This window comes from Nomascus leucogenys, chromosome 8 (genome assembly GCF_006542625.1).
Source record: "Nomascus leucogenys isolate Asia chromosome 8, Asia_NLE_v1, whole genome shotgun sequence".
NCBI lineage: Eukaryota > Metazoa > Chordata > Mammalia > Primates > Hylobatidae > Nomascus > Nomascus leucogenys.
Window position 1 is genome coordinate 104,019,004 of NC_044388.1, and position 26,333 is coordinate 104,045,336.

At 52.6% G+C, this 26,333-nt stretch overlaps 2 protein-coding genes across 13 annotated transcripts in view; both read right to left on the reverse strand.

Annotated features, from left to right (window-relative positions):
• The window catches only part of AK1 (adenylate kinase 1), a 19,757-nt gene extending 14,963 nt beyond the window's left edge, over positions 1-4,794 (reverse strand). Inside the window, exon 1 of the mRNA XM_030817889.1 lies at positions 4,637-4,794. The gene's annotated coding sequence lies outside the window, so the exon portion shown is untranslated. The remainder of the gene's footprint in view (positions 1-4,636) is intronic.
• ST6GALNAC6 (ST6 N-acetylgalactosaminide alpha-2,6-sialyltransferase 6) overlaps positions 4,772-26,333 on the reverse strand; it is a 23,490-nt gene continuing 1,928 nt past the window's right edge. The window contains exons 1-7 of one of the 12 annotated variants that reach the window (XM_012508880.2): positions 21,062-21,207; positions 19,525-19,579; positions 17,804-17,894; positions 16,077-16,256; positions 12,205-12,611; positions 6,939-7,046; positions 4,772-6,231 (exon numbers count right to left, since the gene is read on the reverse strand). In XM_012508880.2, the coding sequence (XP_012364334.1) occupies positions 5,919-6,231; positions 6,939-7,046; positions 12,205-12,611; positions 16,077-16,256; positions 17,804-17,894; positions 19,525-19,550 (1,125 nt within the window). In that variant the 5' untranslated portion in view covers positions 19,551-19,579; positions 21,062-21,207 and the 3' untranslated portion in view covers positions 4,772-5,918. Of the gene's footprint in view, positions 6,236-6,938; positions 7,047-12,204; positions 12,612-16,076; positions 16,257-17,803; positions 17,895-18,456; positions 18,743-18,772; positions 19,054-19,394; positions 19,580-21,061; positions 21,208-26,333 lie in introns of those variants that run through there. The other 11 variants (XM_012508881.1, XM_030817885.1, XM_030817882.1 and 8 more) reach the window with 11 other exon arrangements.

A 26,333-nucleotide genomic window follows, 5' to 3' on the forward strand; every position in this document is an offset into this window, starting at 1 on the left:
AAGGAATCAAACTCATAGAAAAAAAAGTAGAATGGTGGTTGCCAGGAGCTGGGGAGAATGAGGAAGGAAGAATTGCTGTTTAATGGGTACAGAGTCTCAGATCTGCAAAATGACAAAGTTTTGGAGCTCTGTTATCCAAAACAGAGTGTGAAAATCGTTAAGATGATTAATTTTATGTTACATGCTTTTTACCGCAATTTTTAAAATAAAATAATTTTTTAAAATTAAAAAATCAATTTTAAGTATCTGTTTTATTTGCATGTGAACTATGGATTTTCTACCAATTCTGGAATATTAACGTTTCGGACTTTTATTTCCCAGGTATAACCTAAGGAAAGAAAAAAAGGGAGAGAAAAACTGGAAGAGTGAAAGAAAAAAGAATTGCATGAAGCCTGGGCACCATGGCTCACATCTGTAATCCCAGCACTTTGGGAGGCTGAGGCAGGAGGATTGCTTGAGCCCCGGAGTTTGAGACCAGCCTGGGCAACATAGCAAGACCCTGTCTCTACAAAAAAAAAAAAAAAAGTTTTAATTATCCAAGTATTATGGTGCCTGCCTGTAGTCCCAGCTACTCGGGAGGCTGAGGCGGGAGGACTGCTCAAGTCCAGGAGGTCAAGGCTACAGCAAACCGTGATCACACCAGTGTACTCCAGCCTGAGCCACAGAGCATGACCTTGTCTCAGAAAAAGAAAAAATTGCATGGAGGAAAGATCTGGAAGATTATACCCTAATAGGACTCGGCAATACCCTCCCTTTCTATCTTATATCATTTGTATTATTTGTTTTATGATAAAAAAAAAAATCTAAAAACAGAAACATATAAAAATGAAACTAATTAAAAAAAACTTTTTTAGGCCGGGTGCGGTGGCTCACGCTTGTAATCCCAGCACTTTGGGAGGCCGAGGCGGGTGGATCACAAGGTCAGGAGATCGAGACCACAGTGAAACCCCGTCTCTACTAAAAATACAAAAAAATTAGCCAGGCGTGGTGGCGGGCGCCTGTAGTCCCAGCTACTTGGAGAGGCTGAGGCAGGAGAATGGCGTGAACCTGGGAGGCGGAGCTTGCAGTGAGCCAAGATCGCGCCATTGCACTCCAGCCTGGGCGACAGAGCGAGACTCCATCTCAAAAAAAAAAAAAAAAAAAATTTTTTTTAAATATTTTGTAGCTTGTGACATTTAGGAACAAAATTAAAATGAAAATATTTTGGCTAAAGAAACAATTCCAGCCAGGCGTGGTGGCTCATGCTTGTAATCCCAGCACTTTGGGAGGCCGAGGCGGGCAGCTCACTTGAGGTCAGGAGTGTGAGATCACCCTGGCCATCAAGTGAAACCCCACCTCTACTAAAAATATAAAAATTAGCTTCGTGTGGTGGTGCACACCTGTAATCCTAGTTGCTTGAACCTGGGGGGCAGAGGTTACAGTGAGCCAAGATCATGCTGCTGCACTCCAGTCTGGGCGACAGAGCAAGACACCGTCTAAAAAGGAAAGGAAAGAAGGGAAAGGAAGGGAAGGGAAGAAGGGGGAGGGGAGGAGAGAGGGGAGGGGAAGAAGGGGGAGGAGAGGAGAGAGGGGGAGGGGAAGAAGGGGGAGGGGAAGAAGGGGAAGGGAAGAAGGGAAGGGAAGAGGGAAGGGAAGAGGGGAAGGGAAGAAGGGAAGGGAAGAAGGGAAGGGAAGAAGGGAAGGGAAGAAGGGAAGGGAAGGGAAGAGGGGAAGGGAAGAGGGGGAGGAAAGAGGGGGAGGGAAGAGGGGGAGGGAAGAGGGGGAGGGAAGAGGGGAGGGAAGAGGGGGAGGGAAGAAGGGAAGGGAAGAAGGGAAGGGAAGAGGGGAAGGGAAGAGGGGAAGGGAAGAGGGGAAGGGAAAAAAGGAAGAGAAGGGAAGGGAAAAAGGGAAGAAGGGAAGGGAAGAAGGAAGGGAAGAGAGGAAGGGAAGAGGGGAAGGGAAGAAGGGAAGGGAAGAAGGAAGGGAAGAGAGGAAGGGAAGAGAGGAAGGGAAGAAGGGAAGGGTAGGGAAGAGAAAAAGGGAAGGAAAGAAGGGAAGGGAAGGGAAGGGAAGGGAAAAAAATTCCAAGGCTTGAAAACAAGCTGGCATGGGGGTTGCAGGAGATGTGCCAGGGCCTCCTCACTCTGAAGTTCACATGTGGACCCACCAGTCAGCACGTAGTGGGATTGGGGATTGCCCCAGGGAGCCTGGCTGGTGGGGCTGAACTCAGTGAACCACTGAGCATCCGCAGGAAACAAATGGATGCAGGAAACAGCTGGACAGGAAGCCCAGAGAGGAGTGGCTGCCACTCACAGGTTTGCAGCTGGTGGGAGGCGCCCCCTCCCAAGGAGGGGTGGGGGTAAGGCCCTCTGCACAGAGGTGAGGAAGCACCAGCCTCACTAAGGCGCCCGGGAGAGGGGTGCAAGTGCAGATGGAGGTGCAGGAAGGCCTCAAACGCCAGACAAGTCTGTAAGTTTGGAGCTTACCCAGTGAATGGGGAGCCAGTGAAGGTTTCGGGGCAGAGGGCTATGATGAGAGGGGCTTCAGGAAGCTCACTTTAGCAAGGAGTGGGCCAGTCTCCACTGGGTCTCACTGAAGGGGTGAGAGATTGAGGAGCTGGGGACTAGGCCCACCAGAGTCCCACCTCCTGATGCTCCACTGAACATCCCCCTGGGGAACCGACCCCCTCTTGATGCACCTCCTACTGACCTCCCCCTCCCCAGTGGACAGACAGAAGAGCCACAGCAATCTGGGAGAAATTCTACCTCAAAACCTCTGCCGGGGCTGGGTGTGGTGGCTCACGCCTGTAATCTCAGCACTTTGGGAGGCCAAGGTGGGTGGATCACTTGAGGCCAGGAGTTCAAGACCAACCTGGGCAACATGCTGAAACCCTGTCTCTACTAAAAATACAAAAATTAGCCAGGCATGGTGGCAAGCGCCTGTAGTCCCAGCTACTCGGGAGGCTGAGGCACGAGAATCACTTGAACCCTTGAGGTCAGGAGTGGGAGATCACCCTGGCTTACACTCCTGAGGGGAGGCAGGGGTTGCAATGAGCCGAGATTGCACCACTGCACTCCAGCCTGGGTGACAGAGTGAGACTCCATCTCAAAAAAAAAAAAAACAAGGAAGGCCAGATGTGGTGGCTCACACCTTCACACCTGAAATCCCAGCACTTTGTGAGGCCGAGGTGGGTGGATCATGAGGTCAGGAGTTTGAGACCAGCCTGACCAACATGGTGAAACCCCGTCTCTATTAAAAATACAAAAATTAGCTGGGCATGGTGGTACGCGCCTGTAATCCCGGCTACTCAGGAGGCTGAGGCAGGAGAATCGCTTGAACCCAGGAGGCAGAGGTTGCAGTGAGCCTAGATTGCACCACTGCACTGCAGCCTGGGTAACAGAGTGAGACTCTGTCTCAAAAAAAAAAAAAAAAAAAAAAAAAAAGCCTCTGCCTGGACCCAGGTTCCCAGAAGCCTTTGCATGGGGTTGGATGGCTGCCATATTCCCATATCCCCATGCCCACGCACGGCTTTCTGCTCCCCACGTAGACTTTACATGGAGTCCCAGTCTTTCCAGCCCCGCTGGCCACACTGCCACCATTACTGTGTCTGGCGGCCCCTGGGCCCTGGGCCATGCCACCTGTCAGCCTCCTGCCCATCCTGCTGTGGTCCCATTTGACTTCTCTATGCAAGAAAGATCAAGGCTCTTGCCCCCCTCAGACTGACATTTACAGCCTTGCCTTGTGCCATCTGGCCCCAGGGAGTCTCATCTCTCACTGCTCCCTCGTGCTGTAGCCTCACTGCCTACTGGGTGAAGCTGGGGATCCCACCATGAGGCTTCTCTGTGGTCCACTCCTCCCACCAGACACTCTCGCCCTCATCAACTGTGCCTAATACAGTGCACGGCATGTGGCTGCTTATTGGCTACATGAATTGAGAGGCAGATGCAAGGTGCCATTCATGCCTCTCAGCCCCGGTCACCACCATCCTGGCTGGCCCAGTGCCCAGAAGGGTTCTCTTTCCTGTCCCCAGCAGCTCGGGGGCCCTGGGAGATCCCAGCAGGCTGCCTGCCCATGTCTTACACAGTCACTCTTTGTTAGGCCTCGCCCCTGAGGGCATCTTATCTGCCCAAACAGTTTGTAATCTCTGGAGTCACAGAGCCCCTGCCTCCTGCCAACCTGGAGTACACAGCCCTTTTGCAGAGAGGCTGGTGGCAACTGAGAGACCACCGCTCACCACATCCCTGCCAGCGTTGCAGTCCCGCCAGGCCCCCTCCTGCTGGGTTTGGCAGGAAATCTCAGCTCCCAGCCATCACATCCCCAGACGCTTAAGGAGCTGAGAGACCTCCTGCTCTGTGGCCTGGGATGTCTTTCCCCCCACCCCTTCTGCACTCACTGCTCAAACTCTTCTCCCAGCTTCTGTGGGAATTCTTCCTGGTGCACCATGGGGCTCCTCCCTCCTGGAACCTGAGCTCCTTGAGGGTGGTGTCTGGTCCCCTTTTGCCCTTGAAGGAATTGGGGCTCTCAGAGGCGAAGTGACTTGCCCATGGTCACACAGGCAGGGTGAGGTGGGGACAGGAAAAGCCAGATGGGCCTGGCTCCACACGCCCCCACCATCCCCAGAGCCCCCAGGTCTCCACTCAAGACGCAAAATACACACCTCACTGGCCACTGGCTGCTGAAAAAGCTGAGGATCACTTTACTGGGAGCCCCCAACCGGAAGACGTGGTCCTGAGGCCGCATGCAGCGCTGGACCAGAAGGCTGTGCTCGACCCAGGAGACACAGGACACGAAGCCGGAGCGTAGGCGTGTTTATTCCTGTACAAATCATTACAAAACCAAGTCTGGGGCAGTCACCGCCCCCACCCATCACCCCAGTGTGCAATGGCTAGCTGCTGGCCTCCTCCATCTGGTCCCTCTGGCCTCACCGCCTCCTCCTGAAGCCCTTCCCTTCCAGGCTCCAGAAGGGCAGGAGACAAACACATCCCACTGAGGCCCAGCTTTAATAAAGTGCCTGATACAGAGCCAGGGGACAGAACCCAGGCAATACAGCTCCCGGCAGCCATCCCAGGACGACAGAGGGTCGAGGGAGACCCTCGGAAGCCCCCAGTGACTCTAGACAAAGGGGCAGCCCCAAAGGCGCCTCCAACAGTTGGAAAACCTCCCTGCTAGAGGGCAGAAAAGGAGGCCTGACCCTTTAAGAGCCAAGCTAATGGCAGCTGGCTGAGGAGCTAAGAAAACAGCTTAAGGTTTGTCCCGTTTCCTTCAGAGTCCCCCAACCCTGGAGGAGTTTGCGCAAAAATACCCTAAAGTTTTCCAGGTGGGGAGGTCGCCCCAGACCCCCCAAAGAGCTGAGCCTTCCAGCAAGGGATAGTGGCTGGGAGGGTCCAGACAGGGAGGACAGACCCGAGGGCACTTGTAGGGGAGGTGGAAAGGGTCTCAGACTCCGCACTGGAAACTGGTGTGGGCAGAAGGGTGCCCAGAGAGGGAGAAGAGTTTGTCCAAGGTCGCTCACGCAGAGCCAAGACCTGGATGCCAGCCTCCCACCTCTGGGACCTCCCCACCGCCCCCACAACCTCCACAACCCCACAAATTCTCTGGCCGGGCCTCCAGACAGCTTCTACCCCCACACAATCTCTCTTTCTGGTGCTGGAAATTGAGGGGGCAACACCAAGTTCCCAGCTCCTTGGGACAGGACCCCATTATCCCAGCAGAGTGGGGAGTGATTGGGGGGTCCATTCCTGGGGCTCTGAACCAAGGCCTCATGGGAAAGGACATGTCCTTAGCCTCAGATTGACTCAGAAATACCCCTCTACCCTGATTGACTGTGCGCAGACCCTGACTGCACAAGAAAGACACCCCTGATTAACCACATAGGCTCCCAAATCCCTGATTGGCCAACAGCTTCCCCAGGCCCTGATTGGCTGGAGGATACATCCTCCTCAAGGCCCTGATTGGCTGGGAGACACTCCAGCGAGCCTTGATTGGCCACGAGATGGTCCCTGGCCCAGCGGCTGGGCGGAGGCTGCTTCTCCTCTGACCCTCCTGAGGTCCCACAGGCTGGGTGGCCTAGGTCCAGGAGGGGTGGGAGAAGGTGATGCCATACAGCTGGGCCCACGACGAGAAGACCCTTTTCTCAGTGATGAAGCGATGGTGGTTGCCCTTGCGACTGTGCTCATTCTGGATGTAGGTGACACATTCGTCCGGCCCCTTGGGCTCGTAGTAGTGGTAGGGCATGCGCTGAAGGCGGGGCCGCTGGCTGGGACAGAGCAGACGGGCGTCATCAGGGCAGGGTGGGCGCTGGCAGGGTCCTTGCCCTTTCAGCCCCTCGCTTACCATAGGACCTCAATAGGAGAAATCCCCACGCCTCCTGGGGCCTCGCTTTCCCCATCCATAAAATGGGTGCAGGGTAGACTAGCTTTGTAACCACCAAACTTTTTTTTTTTTTTTTTAAATCCAGTGGCACTTTTTCCTTTCCCCAAGAGGGCGGCAGTGTGGAGCAGTGGTGAGGGCTGTGGGCACTGGAGCCTGGCCCCTCTTCCTGCTGTTTGGAGGACCTCTGGCTACTCATAAAACATACTCTTCATTTAATACTTTCTCATTTAATAAATGGGAAGAGTAACAGTTCTTATCCCGTAAGGTTGCTGTGAGGAGTAAGTGAGAGACTACATGTGGCCATGCTTGGTACCTGGTCAGTATTCAGTAAAGTATAGCTGTCCCCTAGTGGGCTTTTCATATAATGCTACTACTAATAGCTATTATTAATAAATAAACTCTGGCTGAGCTTGGAGTGGAGGCCCCTGGGGAAGGAGAAGAAGCCTAGATCTCTGAAGAACAGTTTGAAAACAATGAAGCAGAGGCCCTCAAAGGCACCTTCAGCCAAGGTTTCCAGCCCCCAGAGCTCCATCCTGCGGCCAGTGCCTGGGTGTTGTCCTGGGAGGGCGCTGGCAAGGAGGGCTCACCTGCAGTAGTTGGGGGGGACCATGCCATAGACGTGCACGTGGTCACACAACTCCACCGCGATCACCATGGTAAACCAGCCTGTGCTCAACCACGAATGAGACTTCTCCCTGGGGATGGAGAGGGGTCACGATGAGGGCGCATGCAGGGAGAGATGGGAGCAGGTGACCCAGGGTCACCCACCTGGAGTTACCTGGAACTCCTCCCATCCACTCATCGGGGCCCCACTCCCACTTTGGTTACCCCAAGTCCAGCCTCGCTGTGGGAGCATGGCATGTGGCAGAGAGCTGTCCAGGCAGAGGTGAGGGGTGTGGAGGGAGCTCCTTTGAGGGGAAGAACGGGAACAGGGCATGCTAGAAATGAACTGTCTCCTGGGGAGCTGGGTCACAGTTGGGCAGGCTGAGTGACTATGATCATAGAGCATGCTAAAAACAGTCGTGCCCATGCTAGAAGCAAACTCCTAAGGGGAGACTAATCAGATAAGTTCATGCTGGAGTGACTGCAGTTCAGAGCAAGGCCTGAAGGAATAGCCCAGAACCAAGAGCTGTGCCCACACTACAGTGGCCACCAACCATGTGTGATTGAGATGGGCTGTACGTGTAAATACACACTGCGTTTTCTTAGTATGGAAAAAGGAAGGGAGGCCAGGTGTGGAGGCTCATACCTGTAATCCCAGGACTTCAAGACCAGCCTGGGGAACATAGTGAGACCTCATCTCTACAAAAAATTAAAACTTAGCCAGGTGCGGTGGCTCATGCCTGTAATCCAAGCACTTTGGGAGGCCGAGGTGGGCGGATCACCTGAGGTCAGGAATTCGAGACCAGCCTGGCCAACATGGCGAAACCCTGTCTCTACTAAAAATACAAAAATTAGCCAGGCATGGTGGCACATGCCTGTAGTCCCAGCTACATGGGAGACTGAGGCAGGAGAATTGCTTGAACCCAGGAGGTGGAGGTTGCAGTGAGCCGAGATCGCACCACTACACTCTAGCCTGGGCAACAGAGTGAGACTCCTTCTCAAAAAAAAAAAAAAAAAAAAATAGGCTGGGCGCCTGTAATCCCAGCACTTTGGGAGGCCAAGGCGGGTGGATCACAAGGTCAGGAGTTCGAGACCGGCCTGACCAACATGGTGAAACCCTGTCTCTACCAAAAATCCAAAATTAGCAAGGCATGGTGGCATGCGCCTGTAATCCCAGCTACTCAGGAGGCTGAGGCAGGAGAATTGCTTGAACCTGGGAGGCAGAGGTTGCAGTGAGCCGAGATCGCGCCATTGCACTCTAGCCTGGGCGACAGAGCGAGACTCTGTTTAAAAAAAAAAAAAAAAAAAAAAAAATTTATATGTATATAAAATTAGCCAGGTGCCTGTGGTCTCAGCTACCTGGGAGGCTGAGGTGGGAGGATTGCTTGAGCCTAGTAGGTTGAGGCTGCAGTGATCTGTGATCATGCCACTGCACTCCAGCCTGGGTGACAGAGTGAGACTTTATCTCAAAAACAAAAACAAAATCCTCTGGCAAAATTGACAAAGAAAAAGAGAGAGGACAGAAATCACCAATATCGGAATAAAAGAGAGAAAATCACCACCATAGACCCTATAGACATTAAAAGGATAATAAGAAAATTCCACAACCACATACAGACATTTGACAACTTAGATAGAATGAGCCAATTCCCTAAAACCCATAAATGACCATAACTTACTCAAGATGAAATAGATAACCAGAATATCCTATAACTAATACAGAAATTGAGTTTACAGTTTAAAATCTTCTGAAGAAGAACTCTCCGGGCCAAGATACTGCCACTGGCAAATTCTACCAAACACTTAAAGAGAAATAAGCACAACTCTACACAGTCTCTTCCAGAAAATAGAAGAAGGAACATTTCCCAATTCATTTTCTGAGGCCAGCATGACCCTGATACCAAAACCAAGCAAAGACAGCACCAAAAAAACCTACAGACCAATACCTCTCATGAACACGAACACAAAAATCTCTGATGGATATGATTTGCTAATGTTTTTGTATATATATAAATACATCCCTTGGCCAGGCGTAGTGGCTCCCGCCTGTAATCCCAGCATTTTGGGATGCCGAGGTAGGTGGATCACCTGAGGTCAGGAGTTCGAGACAAGCCTGGCCAACATAGTGAAATCCTGTCTCTACTAAAAAAATACAAAAATTAGCCAGGCATGGTGGCACGCACCTGCAGTCCCAGCTACTTGGGAGGCTGAGGCAGGAGAATCGCTTGAACCCAGGAGGTGGAGGTTACAGTGAGCCGAGATCGCACCACTGCACTCCAGCCTGGGCCACAGAATGAGACTTCGTCTCAAAAAAAATAAATAAAATAAAAAATAAATACATACATCCCAAAGAAGTGATGTTTATTCCAGAAGTGCAGAGCTGATTCAATATTCAAAACTCTTAGCCTGAGCAACACAGCAAAACCCCGTCTCTACTAAAAATACAAAAATTAGCCAGGCATGGTGTTGCATGCCTGTACTCCCAGCTACTAGGGAGGCTGATGTGGGAGGATCACTTGAGCATGAGAGGTGGAGGCTGCAGTGAGCCATGATCATGCCACTGCTTTCCAGCCTGGGCCTCAGAGGGAGATCCTGTCTCAAATAAAACAAAAACAAAAACAAAAGTCAATATAATCCACCATAGTAATAGTCTTAAGAAAAACCACCTGATCATATAAATTGCTGCAGAAAAACATTTCATAAAATTCAATATTCTGTAATAATAAAAATTCTCAGCAAACTAGTAAGAGAAGGGAACTTCCTCAGCCTGATAAAGGGTAGCTACAAAAAACCTACAGCTAACATCATATTCAATGATGAAAGACTGAATACTGGCTCATGCCTGTAATCCCAGCACTTTGGGAGTCCAAGGCAGGTGGATCATGAGGTCAGGAGTTCGAGACCAGCCTGGGCAACATGATGAAACCCCATCTCTACTAAAAATACAAAAATTAGCTGGGCGTGGTGGCACGTGCCTGTGATTCCAGCTGCTCGGGAGGCTGAGGCAGGAGAATCGCTTGAACTTGGGAGGCGGAGGTTGCAGTGAGCTGAGATCGCACCACTGCATTCCAGCCTGGGCGACAGGGCAAGACTCCATCTCAAAAAAAAAACAAAACAAACAAACAAACAAAAACTGAATACTTTCTCCCTAAGACTAGGACCAAGGCAAGGAAAGTCCACTCTCACCATTTCCAATACAATTCAACATTGTACTGAAAATCCTAGCCAGTGCAATAAAACAAAAAGAAGAAATAGGCAGATAGATTAGAAAGGAAGGAATAAAATTGTCCTTATTTGCATGCCACATGATTATCTGCATGGAAAATCCCAAAGAGTCTACAAAAATCTCCTAGAACAGGCTGGGCACAGTGGCTCACGCCTGTAATCCCAGCACTTTGGGAGGCCAAGGCAGGTGGATCGCCTGAGGTCAGGAGTTTGAGACCAGCCTGGCCAACACGGTGAAACCCTGTCTCTACCAAAAATACATAAATTAGCTGGGCATGGTGGCGCAAGCCTGTGGTCCCAGCTACTTGGGAGGCTGAGGCAGCAGAAGAATCACTTGAACCCAGGAGGTGGAGGTGCAGTGAGCCAAGATCATGCCACTGCACTCCAGCCTGGGCGACAGAGCAAGACTCCGCCTCAAAAAAAAAAAAAAAAAAATCTCCTAGAACCAATATGTGAGTTTAGCAAGGTTACAGGATACCGGATCAACATACAAAAATCAATTTCTCTTTTTTTTTCTTTTTTTTTTTTTCTTGAGATGGAGTCTCGCCTTGTTGCCCAAGCTGGAGTGCAATGGCAGGATGTCAGCTCACTGAAACCTCCACCTCCCGGGTTCAAGCAATTCTCTTGCCTCATCTTCCCAAGTAGCCGGGATTATAGGCACGCACCACCACGCCCAGCTAATTTTTTGTATCTTTACTAGAGACGGGGTTTCACTATGTTGGCCAGGCTGGTCTCAAACTCCTGACCTCGTGATCCGTCCACTTCGGCCTCCCAAAGTACTGGGATTACAGGCATGAGCTACCGCGCCCAGCCACAAAAATCAATTTCTATATGCCATTTCTATATATCAGCAATTAACAATTGGGAACAAAAAAATATTAATACCATTTATAAAATAGCTCCAAAATTTTTTAAATATGTAGGTATAAATCTAACAAAATATGTACAGGAGCTATGTGTTGAACATATTGGGTTAAAAATATATTAAAGTTGCTTTTACTACTTTTTTTCTTTTTTCTTTTTTTTTTTTTTTTTTGAGACGGAGTCTCGCTCTGTCGCCCAGGCTGGAGTGCAGTGGCGCGATCTCGGCTCACTGCAAGCTTTGCCTCCCGGGTTCACGCCATTCTCCTGCCTCAGCCTCTCCGAGTAGCTGGGACTACAGGCGCCCGCCACCACGCCCGGCTAATTTTTTTGTATTTTTAGTAGAGACGGAGTTTCACCGTGGTCTCGATCTCCTGACCTCGTGATCCGCCCGCCTCGGCCTCCCAAAGTGCTGGGATTACAAGCGTGAGCCACTGCGCCCGGCCACTACTTTTTTTCTTAAAGAGATGTAAGATGTTGTCTCATTCTGTCACCCAGGCTGGAGTGCAGTGGCACCATCATGGCTCACTGCAGCCTCGACCTCCCAGGCTCAAGTGGTCCTCCTGCCTCAGCCTCCTGAGTAGCTAGGGCTACAGGTACAAACCACCACACACAGCTATTCACTAATTTTAAAATGTGATTACTATGAAAATAAATTACATATGTGGCTCACATAGATTTCTATTGGGCAGCACTGGCCTAGCTTTCCTAGGGAGATTAGTCACAGCAGGGCATGCTGGGAGTGATGCATCCCTGGAGCAGAGCATGCCAGGAGCAACTGTGTGCTTAAGGCAAGACATGCTGGGAACAGTCAAGACTTTACACTGGGTACACTATGGGGAGCTTCTCTCAGAAAGATGCTAGGAGTGACTGTGCAACCTCAGAGCAGAGCAGAGCATGCTGGGTGGGAGCCCTTGTGCCCTCAGAGCAAGGTATGCCAGGAGAAAGCCCTCTTGGACAAACCAGGCCATGCAGAGCATGCTGGAAGGGACCCATGTGAACAGCTGGACATGAAGACAACTCTCCTAGGAGGCCCAACCAGAGGACGGCAGGACTTGACTACCCCTCAGAGCAGTGCATGCTGAGAGCAACAGGCCCTCTGGACGGGGCATGCTGAGAAGGAGCACAGGGCTGGCCAGAGGGGGGCAGGCGGGAGGCTGGTACCTGTCCTTGCCCGTCTCACCCCGGAAGAGGTCGTCAAATTGCCGCATGCGGCCGGGAGAGACGGCATATGCTTCCATGTTGGGGAACGCCAGGCCCGCCCGCTGGATCACACGCACGAGGCTGCCCTGGGGCTTCTGCATCTTGCTCGGGGGCCCCCAGAAGATGAACACGGTTTCAGGGGTCCGGTTGACGAACTCCTGGGGCCTCCTCAGCACGCGGAACACACTGGAATGGGCCACGACGCGGTAGGTGGTCTTGTTGCCCACATCAGCTGAGTAGCCAGTGGTGGGTGCATCATTCATGCGGATTGTACACTCAGCCCGCTCGATCTCAGGGCCCAGCTTGGTGCCCAGCAGGTGGCTGGAGCTGCTGACAATCACACACTGGTGGCACCGAGAGGGCAGCGTCTGGGGGATAAGGAAAGTCAACATTATCATGGCCACTCTGTGCTGGTCCCTGTGCTCCATACATCCAGGCCTCCAGGACCCAGAAATTGTTATGCCCATTTTAAAGACAGGGAAACTGGGCCCATTCATTCAACATTCAACACACATTGATAGCAAGCTGGTTAATGGCCAAGTCTTGGGGCAGAGCAAGGAGCAAAACAGACCGGGCTTCTGCCTTCAAGAAACAGGTGGGAAGACAGATAAGAATGCACATAATGCATGCCAGGAAAAAAAAAGAAAATAGTGGCAAATGGCTAGGCATGGTAGCTTATGCCTGTAATCCCAGCACTTTGGGAGGCCGAGGCAGGCGGATCACCTGAGGTCAGAAGTTCGAGACCAGCCTGGCCAATATGGTGAAATCCCATCTCTACCAAAAAATACAAAAATTAGCCGGGCGTGGTGACTCGTGCCTGTAATCACAGCTACTCGGAAGACTGAGGCACAAGAATTGCTTGAACCTGGAGGCAGAGGTTGCAGTGAACCTAGATCGTGCCACTGCATTCAAGCCTAGGTGACAGAGCAAGACTCTGTTGAAAGAAAGAAAGGTAAGAAGAAAGAAAGGAAAGAAACAAGGAAAGGAAAGAAGAAAAGAAAAAGGAAAGGAAAGGGGAAAAAGGAAAGGAAAGGAGAGGAGAGGGAGAAGGGGGGGGAGGGGGAGAAGAGAGGGGGAGGGGACAGAGAGGAGGGGAGAGGGAGGGGAGGGGAAAGGAGGGGAAACAGGGACAAGTGACCAAAGAGCAACTGCAGCCGGGGCACTTTAGGAGCAGTGGCCTGGAAGTCCAGGTGCAGTGGCTCACATCTGTAATCCCAGCACTTTGGGAGGCTGAGGTGGGTGGATCACCTGAGCTCTGGAGTTCGAGACCAGCCTGACCAACATGGAGGAACCCCGTCTCTATGAAAAATACAAAATTAGCAAGGTGTGGTGGCGCATGCCTGTAATCCCAGTTACTCGGGAGGCTGAAGCAGGAGAATCGCTTGAACCCGGGAGGCAGAGGTTGTGGTAAGCCGAGATCACGCCATTGCACTCCAGCCTGGGCAGCAAGAGCGAAACTCCGTCTCAAAAAAAAAAAAAAGAATCTAATTTGTGAGAGGAATCTAACATAACTGACTCCATCCTGTTTCTGACCTCACAATCTAACCACTCTTGCTCATTCCTGTCCATAGGCTAAGCTAACTATGAGAGGAATTTACTTTATAGTTTAACTCTGAAGCAAAGATGATAACAGCCCCTTCCCAAAACTGAACTCCACCTTGTTGGGGGACTAAAACTGCCTTTGTAAAGTTATTAAAAGGCCACAAGGTAACAACTGAGACAGAGGCCTGGACTCTGCTAGGATACAGGTGTAGTAAAATCATTTCTTTTACTTATTTTCCTTTTCCTTTGTCCTCCTCTTCCTAGATGAATGATTGCCTGCATATAGTCAGTTCGATAGAAGGTGGTCACTAATAATTGATTATCTCACCCCCCGCACACCTTTCTGTCAAGCTGTAGGCATAAACTATAACCAGTCATTATCTCTTAGCTTGCTTTTCTGCTAAGATGTAGCTATAGTTGAATTATAACCAGTCATTGTTTCTTAGTTTGCTTTTTAAAATATAGGTAACATCATCATTGTATTTAACATAGATAACATCGTTATTGTAAAACCTGAGTGTTTGAGATATTTTTCAGACCTTGCAATCTGGTAGATCAATGGATGCCAACCAGACCAGTGACCCATGACCCCCACCCAGGAACTGACTTGGCAGGTGAAGACAGTTTCAACACCCCCATGATTTCATCCCCAACCATTCTCTAGTCCTCCTGCCTGCCAAACTGTCCTTTAAAAACCCTGGCTTCCAAATTCTGGGGGCGGCAGATTTGAGAAATATCCCTCGTCTCCTCATTTGGCTGGCCCTGCGATTGTTAAACTCTTTCTTTGCTGTAACACCCGCAGTCTCAGTATATTGGCTTTTTCTGGGCAGCAGGCAAGAAGAAGCTGTCGGGCTGTAACAGAGATGCCTCTCTGAGCTGAGATGTGAAGGATGAAGAAGGACCACCTAGGGAAACATATTCAAGGCAGGAGAAACAGCCAGCACAAAGGCTCCAACGTGGAAATAAAGGTGGTACGTTGAAAACCAAAAGAAGGCCATTCAGTTGGGGCAGAGTCAACAAGTGGGAGAACAGAAGGTCACAAAGCCTATGTGACCACAGATCCCCAGCTCTCCAAAAAGGACATCTTCCAAAAAGCACCCATGACATTTCCACAGCACCCAGAAACAAGAACCACCTTGTTATTAAGGAAGGTATGAAAGCCACTCTGGGCTTGTTTCTCCATGGCTGAAATGAATGGGTTGGAACCACATGCTCTCTGGGGTCTATTTTTTGCCCATGGAATTCCCATTCACCCTTTAAGGCTAAGCTCAAATGCCACCTCCCCCAAGGCAGCCTTCCCTGGGCCCTTACTCCAAGATCCAGCAACACATCCCACGCACCTCGACTGGCGCTCCCACTTTTCTGAGTGCTAGTTTTTCTGGCTTCCCCTGTGATGCTGGAAGCACTGCAAGCCAGGCTCTGTCTCTCCTTTCCACATCACCCACACTCAAGCTGTCCCATTTTTATTCCACTTTCAAGGGTTCTTAGGGTACAGAAAGACTCACTTAGGTGTTAACCTGTCTCCAGACACCTGCTAATGTGCCCTTTCCTAGTGCGGGTGTGTCCAGAGCCCGGGCTCTACACTCTGCATGCAAAGGCCCTGAAGAAAATATAGGAGGGTCAGTGAGGAAGGAGAAAGAGGTACTACAGGGTGAACCCCAGAAATACAACCTGAATTTCATGGCTACCCAAGGCCAACAGAAGTCCCCAGGAATGACTTTGGCCTCTCTGTGCAGCTGCATCTTAGCAGGGGGTAGGAAAATACCATCTTCTTCTTTCCCTCACTGTGTGGCCTCAGACACGTGACTTCACCTCTCTGAGCCTTGGTTACTCCGTCTCACCAAGGAAGATAATAATGCTGCCCTCACAGGGCTTGTCTGAGGATTACTGGTGATCAAAGTGCCTGGCACACACAGGCACTTGATAGAGGGCAGCCGGTATTATTACTGCTTTTGTGTTGTCAAATGTCCCAGTGTTCTGCTCCCAAGCCTGTGTGGGCTCCCCAGCAGAGACAGAGAGCAGTGAAAACAGAAACACATTTTCAAAAGGATTCTGATTCAGGAGATGGTAGGATATTAGCAATAAGGGTGGGGACTTGGAGAGAACTGAGGCCCAGACAGGGGCAGTGCACTTATCCAAGGTCACACAGCAAGCAGGGAGCTAAAATCACCAGAGGCAGGGCCTTGACTCCCAGGGTCCACCTTTCCTTTAGGAAAGAAGAGGTAGAGGGAGTGGTGATGCTGGGCAGTGGGGAGGAGCTCCCAGGGAGCTCCCCAAAGCAGCTGCGCTACCTTGTTGCCGAGAATGGGGACATAGCCGTCGGTGATGCTCCACTTCTTGAGGTTGACAGGTCGGCGGCTACGGCCCCGCAGGGAGCCGTAATGGAAGACCTCATTGGCACTGTTGGAGCTGTAGAGGATGAGGATGGTGATGAGGGCAAAGAGGATCACGAACACTGCTGACCGCTGCTCCTGGAGAGAGGAGAGGTCAGTGAGGGCCCAGCTGCCGGGCAGGCTCAGCGCCCCACCTCCTTGCCACCTACCATGCCTGGTTAACTCCTGCTTTTTGTTGCAGACCAGTTCAGGCACTACTTCCTCCAGGAAGGCCTCCTTCAGCCGCCTCAGTCCCCCCATCACAACACTGATCATACTGCATTCAAACTCCCATCCCTCCAATTAGACCGTGAGCTCTGGGACTAGGTCAGCCTTGCTCCCCACTGTATCCTAGATCCCAGGGCAGGGCCTGGAACATGGAAGGTTCTCCGGGAGGGTTTGCTGGACTGGTTGGAATATGTCAGGATTCCCTACAGCTGTTGCTAAGAGGATGTCTAGAGACAGGTGGGACATCTTGAGTGAGGGGGTCTAGGTCTTCCCCCAACAGTAACTCTCCAGTGTATTGCCTCTAGCTCCAAATTTATCCTTTTTGTCTGCTCTGTGGAAATGGATCTGGGCCCTTTAAATATTTTCCCTTGTCAGCTGCGTATTAAACTTTGTGAGTAGAGGGCGCTGGACAGACACTGCAGGAGGAAAAGCATTTGCTTCTTGGTTCTGGTAGGCTTGCTAGGGAGGCTCCTTCAGTGCACACGGCCTCTCCAGTAAGGGCATCTTACCCACTGCCCAGAGGCCAGCAGGGCCAGCAAGTCAGGCCTATTGCCTCTGGCTCCTGCTGTGATCACAGCTTCTCCAAAGTCCAGCTCCTACAGTGCACTCAACCACCTTTAGCACCTGGAGGCTGGCGGCTTCCCCTCCCCAGGCCAGTTCTGTACTGGAGCCATCCAGTGGGCCATAGCTGGGCCTTCTTCAGCAAGGCCTGGATCTCAGCCTTTATGGGGGCAGGGGTGCTCCTTATATTAATATCTGCTATTCCTGTATGCCTCAGAATTCCAATCCCTTGTTACTCTAGTGTCCTATTATAGTCAATAATTTTTTGCATTAAACTTTTCCTGTTTAATCACTGTGTAGTTTCTTTCTCCTGATTAAACACAAATTAATACAACCACCCCATCCCATTTCCAAACCTCAGGCTCCACCAAGGCTGCAGTGGATCCTAGGGAAGGGGCATGCAGGGCCAGTCATGTAGTAAGTGTTTGGGAAAGCATGAATGAATGAAAGAACGATGGGGAATCCTGACATTCTCAGGGTCATGCTTGGGCTGTATCACCTTTGACTCTGATCAGTGCACCCTCGCCCCATTTCCTGCTCACCTCCACCTGCCCACCCCTCTCTCCTGCACAGCACTCCACAGTCACCTCGGCTAGTCCTTGACCATCACAGACAGACTGTCAGGCCTGGAAAGGCAGAGCTGACCCTGGGCCCGGGAACAGGCAGGAGCTTGCCCTAAGCCACTCAGAAGATCAGTGGCCAAAGCAGGGCTTAAACCTGGGCCTCCCAGCCATGGGCGGCTTCTTGAGGGGAAGAAGAGACTCGTGGTGGCTGGGGTCTGAGACAGGTCCAAAGGAACCCATTCCATGGAGGGAAGTGAGAGGCTCAATGGGGTTAAGAAATGAAGGGAGACTTACTTTGTTGCTACTCATTTCTCTCCGGCGTCTGCTGAGGGGTAGGTGTCGGCGTCCTGCAGGTGGCCCTGGGGGCAGGGATGTGGGTTCACACCTGCAAGCCACCAGAAAGGGTTATTATGGCTTTGGTGTCCTCCTCTGGGTCCAGCAAGCCAAAGGCTACACCTTCTCTGCCCCGCACTAGTTCTTCTATGCACCCAGAACTTTAAGGCTCAGGACTATAACCCTTTTGCAGACGGAGACACTGAGGGCCAGAAAGGCCAGGAATCTGCCTGAGGTCACACAGCCTGACGGCAGCAGAGCCCTGCCCATTCTCCTCCCTAAGCAGGGGCCTTCCCACACCAAGGCAGCTGGCAGGGCCAAAGCTGGCTCCCCTGCTGGAGGACCTGACCTCCACGCAGTAGGAACCCCATTCACACCCTGCTCTAAACCCTGCCTTGGGTCCCTGTGGTGTCAGAATAAAACAACACCGCTTGTGGGCCCCCAAACTCCTCTGCTCTGGCTCCCTCTCAGGTTGGCCTGGAACGCCCTCCCTTCTATGGCCTCCTGACTCCCACTCATCCTCCAAGCCTGGCATGGACCAGGAACTCCCCTAGGTCCTCCCGTCCCCCCAGGCTAAGAGCTGCCTGCGGGCTACAGCCCACCCAGGTCCTCACTCAGTTTCCCCTGTGCATCCACAGCCACGGAGATTCAGGAATATAGCTGAATGAACTAATGCATTAACAAGTAGGATTTCTCGGGGGCTAAGGGCACAGATTCAAGTCCGAGAGGCTCGGTTCTAGTCCAGGCTCGGCAGTCTCTGCCAGGACTGACTCCTCATCTGTCAAATGGCTGTAATCACAGTCTCAGGAGGTGGCTGGTGGGGGCCTCTGGAAGACCCGGCAGTGAGGAGGCCGGCCCAGCTCTGCTCCGCACACCCCAATCGCTTCCTCTCCCACCACCAAAACCCAGCTCCTTTCCAGAGTTCCCCACCTGTGAAAGGGAAAATGTACTGTGTCCAGCCTACCTCCAGCAGACAGGCCAGGGGGCAGGGCGGGCAGGAGTACAGAGGGAAGAAACTGGGGCTTAGGGGGCCCTCCTCAGCTCCGTCCCCTCCTCCAGGGGCCTCTCAGTTCCTGTCATTATCTGAGCCCTTTGACCTAGCCGCTGTTTACTCCTACACGGCCACCAGGAAGAGCCAGAGAACCTTGGGCCAGAGGAGGCTTGGCACACACACCTCGCTCCTGATTGGTTAGATCATGGCCCCGCCCCCCCCCAACCCGCCCCGTCCCCGTGGGAGCCCCACTCATCCCGAGCTCAGCTTCGGGTTTCTCCAGCGGCGGCCCCTCACAGCCAGTCTGGGAAGGCCGGACTCCCATCTAGTCCAGGCCCTGCGGTACAGAGCAGAAAACGGGGCCTCATCAGAAGCAAGGAGCAGCTTTTTCTTGCCCTCACAGACCGTTAGAGCAAAAGACAGGAGTCCAGAATCCTGGGGTGGCCCCATCAGCCCTGAGACCTTAGCATTCAAGGCACCCAGGGGTCCAGCCGCCTCTATCTTACTACGCGTGGCCACCCTTTCCTGCGGATGCCCCCTGCCCGCCCCCCACTTTCCCACCTTTGCCCGAGCTGTGCCCTCAGCCAGGACCACCGTCCCCCTGGTCCGCCCCGTCACAATCCTGCTCTGAGAAGGCCATAGTCAGTACAGCATGTCAGCTGCCAGTGCGAATCCCGGTTTCACCACTTACTGGCTGGGGGGCCTCGAGCAAGCCATGTGACCTCTCTGAGCCTCAGTTTCCTCATCTGTGAAATGGGAACAATAAGAGTCGGTAACTCAAGGGGTTGTTGGAAGGATTCAAGCAGATGTGGCAAGGGACATGCGGGGCTTGAAAGTGCTCCCACATTGGCCGGGCGCAGTGGCTCACGCCTGTAATCCCAGCACTTTGGGAGGCCGAGGTGGGCAGATCACGAGGTGAAGAGATCGAGACCATCCTGGCCAACATAGTGAAACCCCGTCTCTCCCAAAAATACAAAAATTAGCTGGACGTGGTGGCGTGCGCCTGTAGTCCCAGATACTCCGGAGGCTGAGGCAGGAGAATCGCTTGAACCTGGGAGGCGGAGGTTGCAGTGAACCGAGATGGTGCCACTGCACTCCAGCCTGGCGACAGAGCGAGACTCCGTCTCAAAAACAAAAACAAAAATAAATAAATAAAATAAAATAAAGAAGGAAAAGAAAGTGCTCCCACAATGCCAACAGCTGTCAGTCTTGTGATTAATCACTGTTCAAGGCCCGCCTCTCCAGTGTGTCAGTGAAACACCCCTCCCCTGACCCCAGTGCGGCGACTTTCCCGGAATCTCAAGGAATGTGTGGGAATACGTTCTAAGCATCACCCACGCACTGAATCCTGGCAATGCATGGTAGGAGCTCTTGTTGCCCATTTCACAGATAAGGAGACTGAGGTTCAGAGAGGCAAAGCGCCTTGCGGGGCCGCCCAGAGCCGGCTTGAGAGCCTTGTTTACAGGCTCGTTTACAGGGAGCAGCCCAGGGCTGAGCCTGACTTCGTCTCCCTGGAGGATCCCTCTCGGCTGGAACGGGTCAGAGGCCATGGAGTGTGTGCCCAGGACGTGGCTCGGCACCAGCACCGGGGCGGGGGTCTGGGGGTGCCGGCCTGTTGGGGAGCGGCTTGTTCAGGCTGGGGAGGCGGCAGCCCCGAGCGCTGGGCCAGGCGCATGGACTCAGCCCAAGGCTGGACGTGCAGGCGAGCTGAGCAGGAGCCGAGGGTGGGGGCCACACCCTGCCCTCTGTTTGGGGGCTTTCCTTCTTCCAGCCCCGGGAGTCCTCCCGCAGATCGGGACGCCCCCACGAGCCCGCGTGGGAGGAGGGCTCCAGGGAGAAGGGGGAGGGGGGCTCCTAAATCCGAGACGATGCGGGACGCTGAGCCCGTGCGTCCACCTGGTGGGGGGCTCACCCAGCGCGCGCCTCGCGTCAACCCCCTCCCCAACTCTTGCACTCCGGGGGTCCGGAGCCCTAACCCCAGCTGGGAAGAAAAGAGAGGCAGGACCGCTGATGGGGTAGTCGGCGGCAAGAGGCCCAGCGGACCCCGCGACAGCCCCTGGGCGCGAGGACCGGAACCTCGGGGCGCGGCTACCAAGGGGGAAGAGGTCTAGGGGTGCCACCGGGGGACCCGCATCCATCCCCATCCCCGGCGATTAGCAATCTCCTCTCCCGGCGCCCCCGCCCCCGCCCCCGCCCCCGCGGCCCGCTCCCGCGCGGCGCCTGCTCACCTCCTGCGGGGAGCGCCCGGCCCCCCGCGGCCCCCGAGCCCCCTCACATGGCGCCGGGAGCCGAGCGCCGGGGTCCGCGCTCCTCAGGCCGCCCAGGCCTCGCCGCACCCGCGGCCCGCCGGGTCCTAGCGCCGCCGGCACGACCCGGCCCGGGCCTGGGAGGTGGGCGGAGCCTCGGGTGGCTCCGCCCACGGGCGGCGCGGGAGGGGAAGGGAAAGGGGAGGCGGACCCGGGTGCCGCCGCCGCGTGAGCGCCTCGGTCACCCCACTGGGCAGCCCGGGGTGACCGCCAAAATACAACAGCCTTTCGGCTCCCTGCAGTGTGGATCAGGCCCACTTCTAGCTCTCTTTATTGCCACCATGACCCTGGATGGGGAAACTGAGTTCCGGAGCACGCTGTGCTTGGACTCAGTGGAGTTTCTCCCTGGGTTCCCCACAGAGGGCCTCCAGCTCCCTGCCTTGCACCCTGTAGTCACCTGGGCAAACTCAGGGTTCACCCTCAGATTCAAGTTCCGCTCTGCCATTCGCCAGCTGCGCAGCCCTAGCGCATAACTTCCCTTCTCCCTGCCTCTGGAAAATAGGGAGAAGGACAACTTCACAGAGCTGGGAAAACTTAAGATGTTCCTTCTTGTAATTACCAGGACATCCATGACATCACTCTACGTGATAGGGAAAAATAACTTAAGTAGCCATTGCTAGGGGACTGCTTAAGTTAAGGCACAGCCTGCCGAAGTGCACGAGGAGGCTGTTAAAATGAAGGATGCGGGCCAGGCGTGGTGGCTCACGCCTGTAATCTCAACACTTTGGGAGGTCGAGGCAGGTGCATCACCTGAGGTCAGGAGTTTGAGACCAGCCTGGCCAACATGGAGAAACCCTGTCTCCACTAAAGATACAAAATTAGCCTGGCGTGGTGGCGCATGCCTGTAATCCCAGCTACTCGGGAGGCTGAGGCAGGAGAATCGCTTGAACCTGGGAGGCAGAGGTTGCGGTGAGCCGAGATCACACCATTGCACCCCAGCCTGGGCAACAAGAGCGAAACAACGTCTCCAAAAAAAAAAAAAAAAAAAGGATGCAGGTCAGTATGCCTTGGCAGGAAAGGATGGCCAGGATATTTATAGGATATTTACGTGAAGAAAGCAAGTTAAAGAACTGCCAGCCAGGCCCAGTGGCTGTAATCCCAGCACTTTGGGAGGCTGAGGTGGGTGGATCACCTGAGGTCACGAGTTAGAGACCAGCCTGGCCCACATGGTGAAACCACCTCCCCCAAACCCCCCACCCCACCCCGCCTCCAGTCTCTACTAAAAATACACAAATTAGCGAGGCGTTGTGGCGGGCACGTGTAATCCCACCGACTTGGGAGGCTGAGGCAGGAGAATCGCTTGAACCCAGGAGGCAGAGATTGCAGTGAGCTGAGATCATGCCACTGCACTCCAGCCTCCAGCCTGGCCAACAAGGGCTAAACTCCCTGTCAAAAAAAAAAAAAAGAACTGTCTCGGAAACAAAGTTGTAAACATTTGCATTCCACAGCTGAGTAAACATGCCCTGGAGAAATTCTTGCAGATGTGCCCAAGGAGGTTCATAGCAGCATCGCTATGGGGAAAAACCCCAAATATCCATCAACAAGAGGATGGAATTGTTTTATACAATGGAAGGTTCACACTGTGGAATAATATGTAACAGGGTAAAATGAATGATCTACAATTACATGGATGAATCTTAGAGACACAAGGAGTGAAAAAGAGGTCTGGGAAGATAAGTAAAAACTACACAATAGGGGCCGGGCACGGTGGCTGACGCCTGTAATCCCAGCACTTTGGGAGGCCAAGGCAGGCGGATCACTTGAGGTCAGGAGTTCAGATCAGCCTGGCTAACATGGTGAAACCCTGTCTCTACTAAAAACACAAATAAATTAGCCGGGCGTGGTGGCACATGCCTACTTGGAGCATGCTACTTAATCCCAGCTACTTGGAAGGCTGAGGCAGGAGAATCGCTTGAACCCGGGAGGTGGGAGGCAGAGGTTGCAGTGAGCTGAGATCGTGCCACTGCACTCCAGCCTGGGCAACAGAGAGAGACTCCGTCTCAAAAAAATAAAATAAATTAAATTAAAATAAAAATAGGCCGGGTGCGGTGGCTCATGCCTGTAATCCCAGCACTTTGGGAGGCCAAGGCAGGCGGATCACCTGAGGTCAGGAGTTTGAGACCAGCCAGACCCACATGGTGAAGCCCCGTCTCTACTAAAAAAATACAAAATTAGCCAGGTGTGGTGGTGCATGCCTGTAGTCCTAGCTACCCCGAAGGTTGAGGCAGGAGAATCGCTGGAACCTAGGAGGTGGAGGTTGCAGTGACCGAGATCGCGCCACTGCACTCCAGCCTGGCGACAGAGCGAGGCTCCATCTCGAAAATAAATAAATAAATAAATAAATAAATAAATAAATAAATAATAAAAGCAAAAGTCAAGAACAATGGGGGAGGAATCAAAGAGGTATACAAGTTATAGTAACTGGTCTTTAAGTGGGGACTGAGTTCAAGAGGTTCATGATATTTTTATGCTTTATCACTTTCAAATATGACACCATATCACAATATTTTAAAAGATGCAAAAAAAAAAAAAAAGGAAATGACTTTTGCCTATCACAGTGATTAGTGTTTTTGGTTTTTTGTTTTTTATTGAGATAAAGTCTCGCTCTGTCACCCAGGCTGCAGTGCAATGGCTCAATCTCGGCTCACTGCAAGCTCTGCCTCCTGGGTTCAAGCGATTCTCCTGCCTCAGCCTGCCGAGTAGCTGGGACTACAGGCACAGGCCACCACGCCCAGCTAATTTTTTTGTATTTTTAGTAGAGATGGGGTTTTGCCACGTTGGCCAAGCTGGTCTTGAACTCTTGACCTAGGTGATCCGCCTGCCTCAGTCTTCCAAAGTGCTGGGATTACAGGTGTGAGCCACTGTGCCCGGCCAGTGTTTAGTGTTAATAGTGGTTATTTCTGGAATGATGGGATCTGGGGCTGCTTTTTTTTGGGTTTAACTGTATTTTTCCAAAAATTTTAAGATAATGGCCACATTATTATTATTATTATTATTATTATTTTGAGACGGAGTTTCGCTCTTGTTGCCCAGGCTGGAGTGCAATGGTGCGATCTCGTCTCACTGCAACCTCTGCCTCCTGGGTTCAAGTGATTCTCCTGCTGCAGCCTCCTGAGTAGCTGGGACTACAGATGTGTGCCACCACACCCGGCTAATTTTGTATTTTTAGTAGAGACGAGGTTTCACCATGTTGGTCAGGCTGGTCTCAAACTCCCGACCTCAAATGATCCACCCACCTTGGCCTCCCAAAGTGCCAGGATTACAGGCATGAGTCACCGCACCCAGCCCACACAATATTTTTATATATTTAAAAATGTATTTTTTAATTTCTAAAAACAAACTGCAATATGTAGCATAATTTTTTTGCCTGCTTTTTTTTTTTTTTTTTTTTTTTGGAGATGGGGTCTCATTCTGTTGCCTAGGCTGGAGTGCAGTGGCACGATCTCGGCTCACTGCAAGCTCTGCCTCCCGGGTTCATGCCATTCTTCTGCCCCAGCCTCCCAAGTAGCTGGGACAACAGGTGCCCACCACCACACCTGGCTAATTTTTTGTATTTTTAGTAGAGATGGGGTTTCACTGTGTTAGCCAGGATGGTCTCCATCTCCTGAACTCCTGATCCGCCCGCCTCGTCCTCCCAAAGTGCTGGGATTACAGGCATGAGCCACCGTACCCGGCCTTTGCTTGCCTTTTAAAAATATATAACTATGCATAATATTTGTAAGTGCACACATAAAGTGTCTGGAGAGACCCATAAGGACTACCGGCAGTTGATGCCCTATTAAAGTGAAGGTGGGGCAGGACTGTTGGGTGCTACCTTCACTTTGCCCTTTATAAACTTCTAGGTTGTTTGCACTGTACTTATATGGGAAGTTAATATCACTCTGTTTCCAATTAAAACAAAGTCAGCAGTCCCCCAGGGTCCAGCCTTTAGGCCATAAAGGCACTGCCCACCAGGCAGGGAGGGGGTGGCCCACAAGGGTGGATTGGAGGCTTCCTGTCCCTGGTGCCCACCTCCATCCGCTTCCTGAGCCTCAGACCAAGCTCCACCCATGGCCCTCCTAGGTCGCCGACCCCGCCCTACAAGCGACAGGATGGAAAACCACGGAGTGGGGGCAGGGCGGTCAGGCAGGAAGCCTGATGAACTTGACTTCTGAGGACTCAGAGCCTCTAGCCCAAGGCCACCCAGGGGGTTGGGGGCTGCACCAGGGAAGGAAACATCCTGTCCCCAGCCCTTCTCACTAACCCAGGCCAGTGACCCGAATCAAACACCCAGAAGTGAGAGGGTGCTTTGGCCCTGCTCCTGGACAGCATCTGGACCTGGATCTGCCCGTCCGGCCTGCCATGTCTCTGGGCCCAGGCTCACTCCAGCAGGATTTGCTTCAGGGCTGGTTTCCCTTCTTGGGCCCCAAGAACGACAGCGACCATCTCAATAACAGTAATAACAAGGATGAGAAACAGAGCAGCTTACTCTGTGCCAGCCCTTTGCAAACACACCTCATTGAATCCTTATGGTGGCCTATGAGTTGGGCACTGCGGTTAACCCACTTTCCAGACGAAGAAACTGGGGCTCAGAGAACACGCAGGTGGCAGGGTTGTTTCCACTAGGCCTGTCTGTTTAATAACCACAGACATGTTCTACACGGAAGCCTTGGGCCTGTGAGAGCCAGGCCAGGCCACACCAGGACGTTCCTGCATGGTGGCTGTGGCCAGTCCTCGTGGGCCTCCCCCCCAGCCCTTCCCCCACAGTCTGGGAGAGCTGGCCTCTGCTTTGACCCTTCCTGCCTCCTGCACGGGTAGGAGAGGCCCGTGTATCCCCTGCTTCCTGACCCTTAGCAAAATTCTTTGAGCTGTTAGGATTTTTCCCTTCCATGGTATTCTGGAAAGAGCTCTAAGAGATCCCCTCACCTGCCCCAGCTCCCAATTCAAAGAAATCAAGATCAACGGCCAGAGAGAGAATAGAACTTGCCCGACTCTGCAGCGGTCCTGGGCAGAGCCAGGCTGCGAGCCAGGCCTGGGGACTCCGGCCTGTCTCCCTCTGGGCTTTTGTCTAGGGGAGGGGCTTCTGGAGAGGAGAGGCCTGTGAGAGTGGCGGGCAGGTGGGGGCCTGCACACAGGGGCTGCTCCATAGCCCAAGACCTGGGCTCCCAGCCAGAGGGTCTGGAACGAGGAAGTACTGCCTCTTCCCCCACAGAGG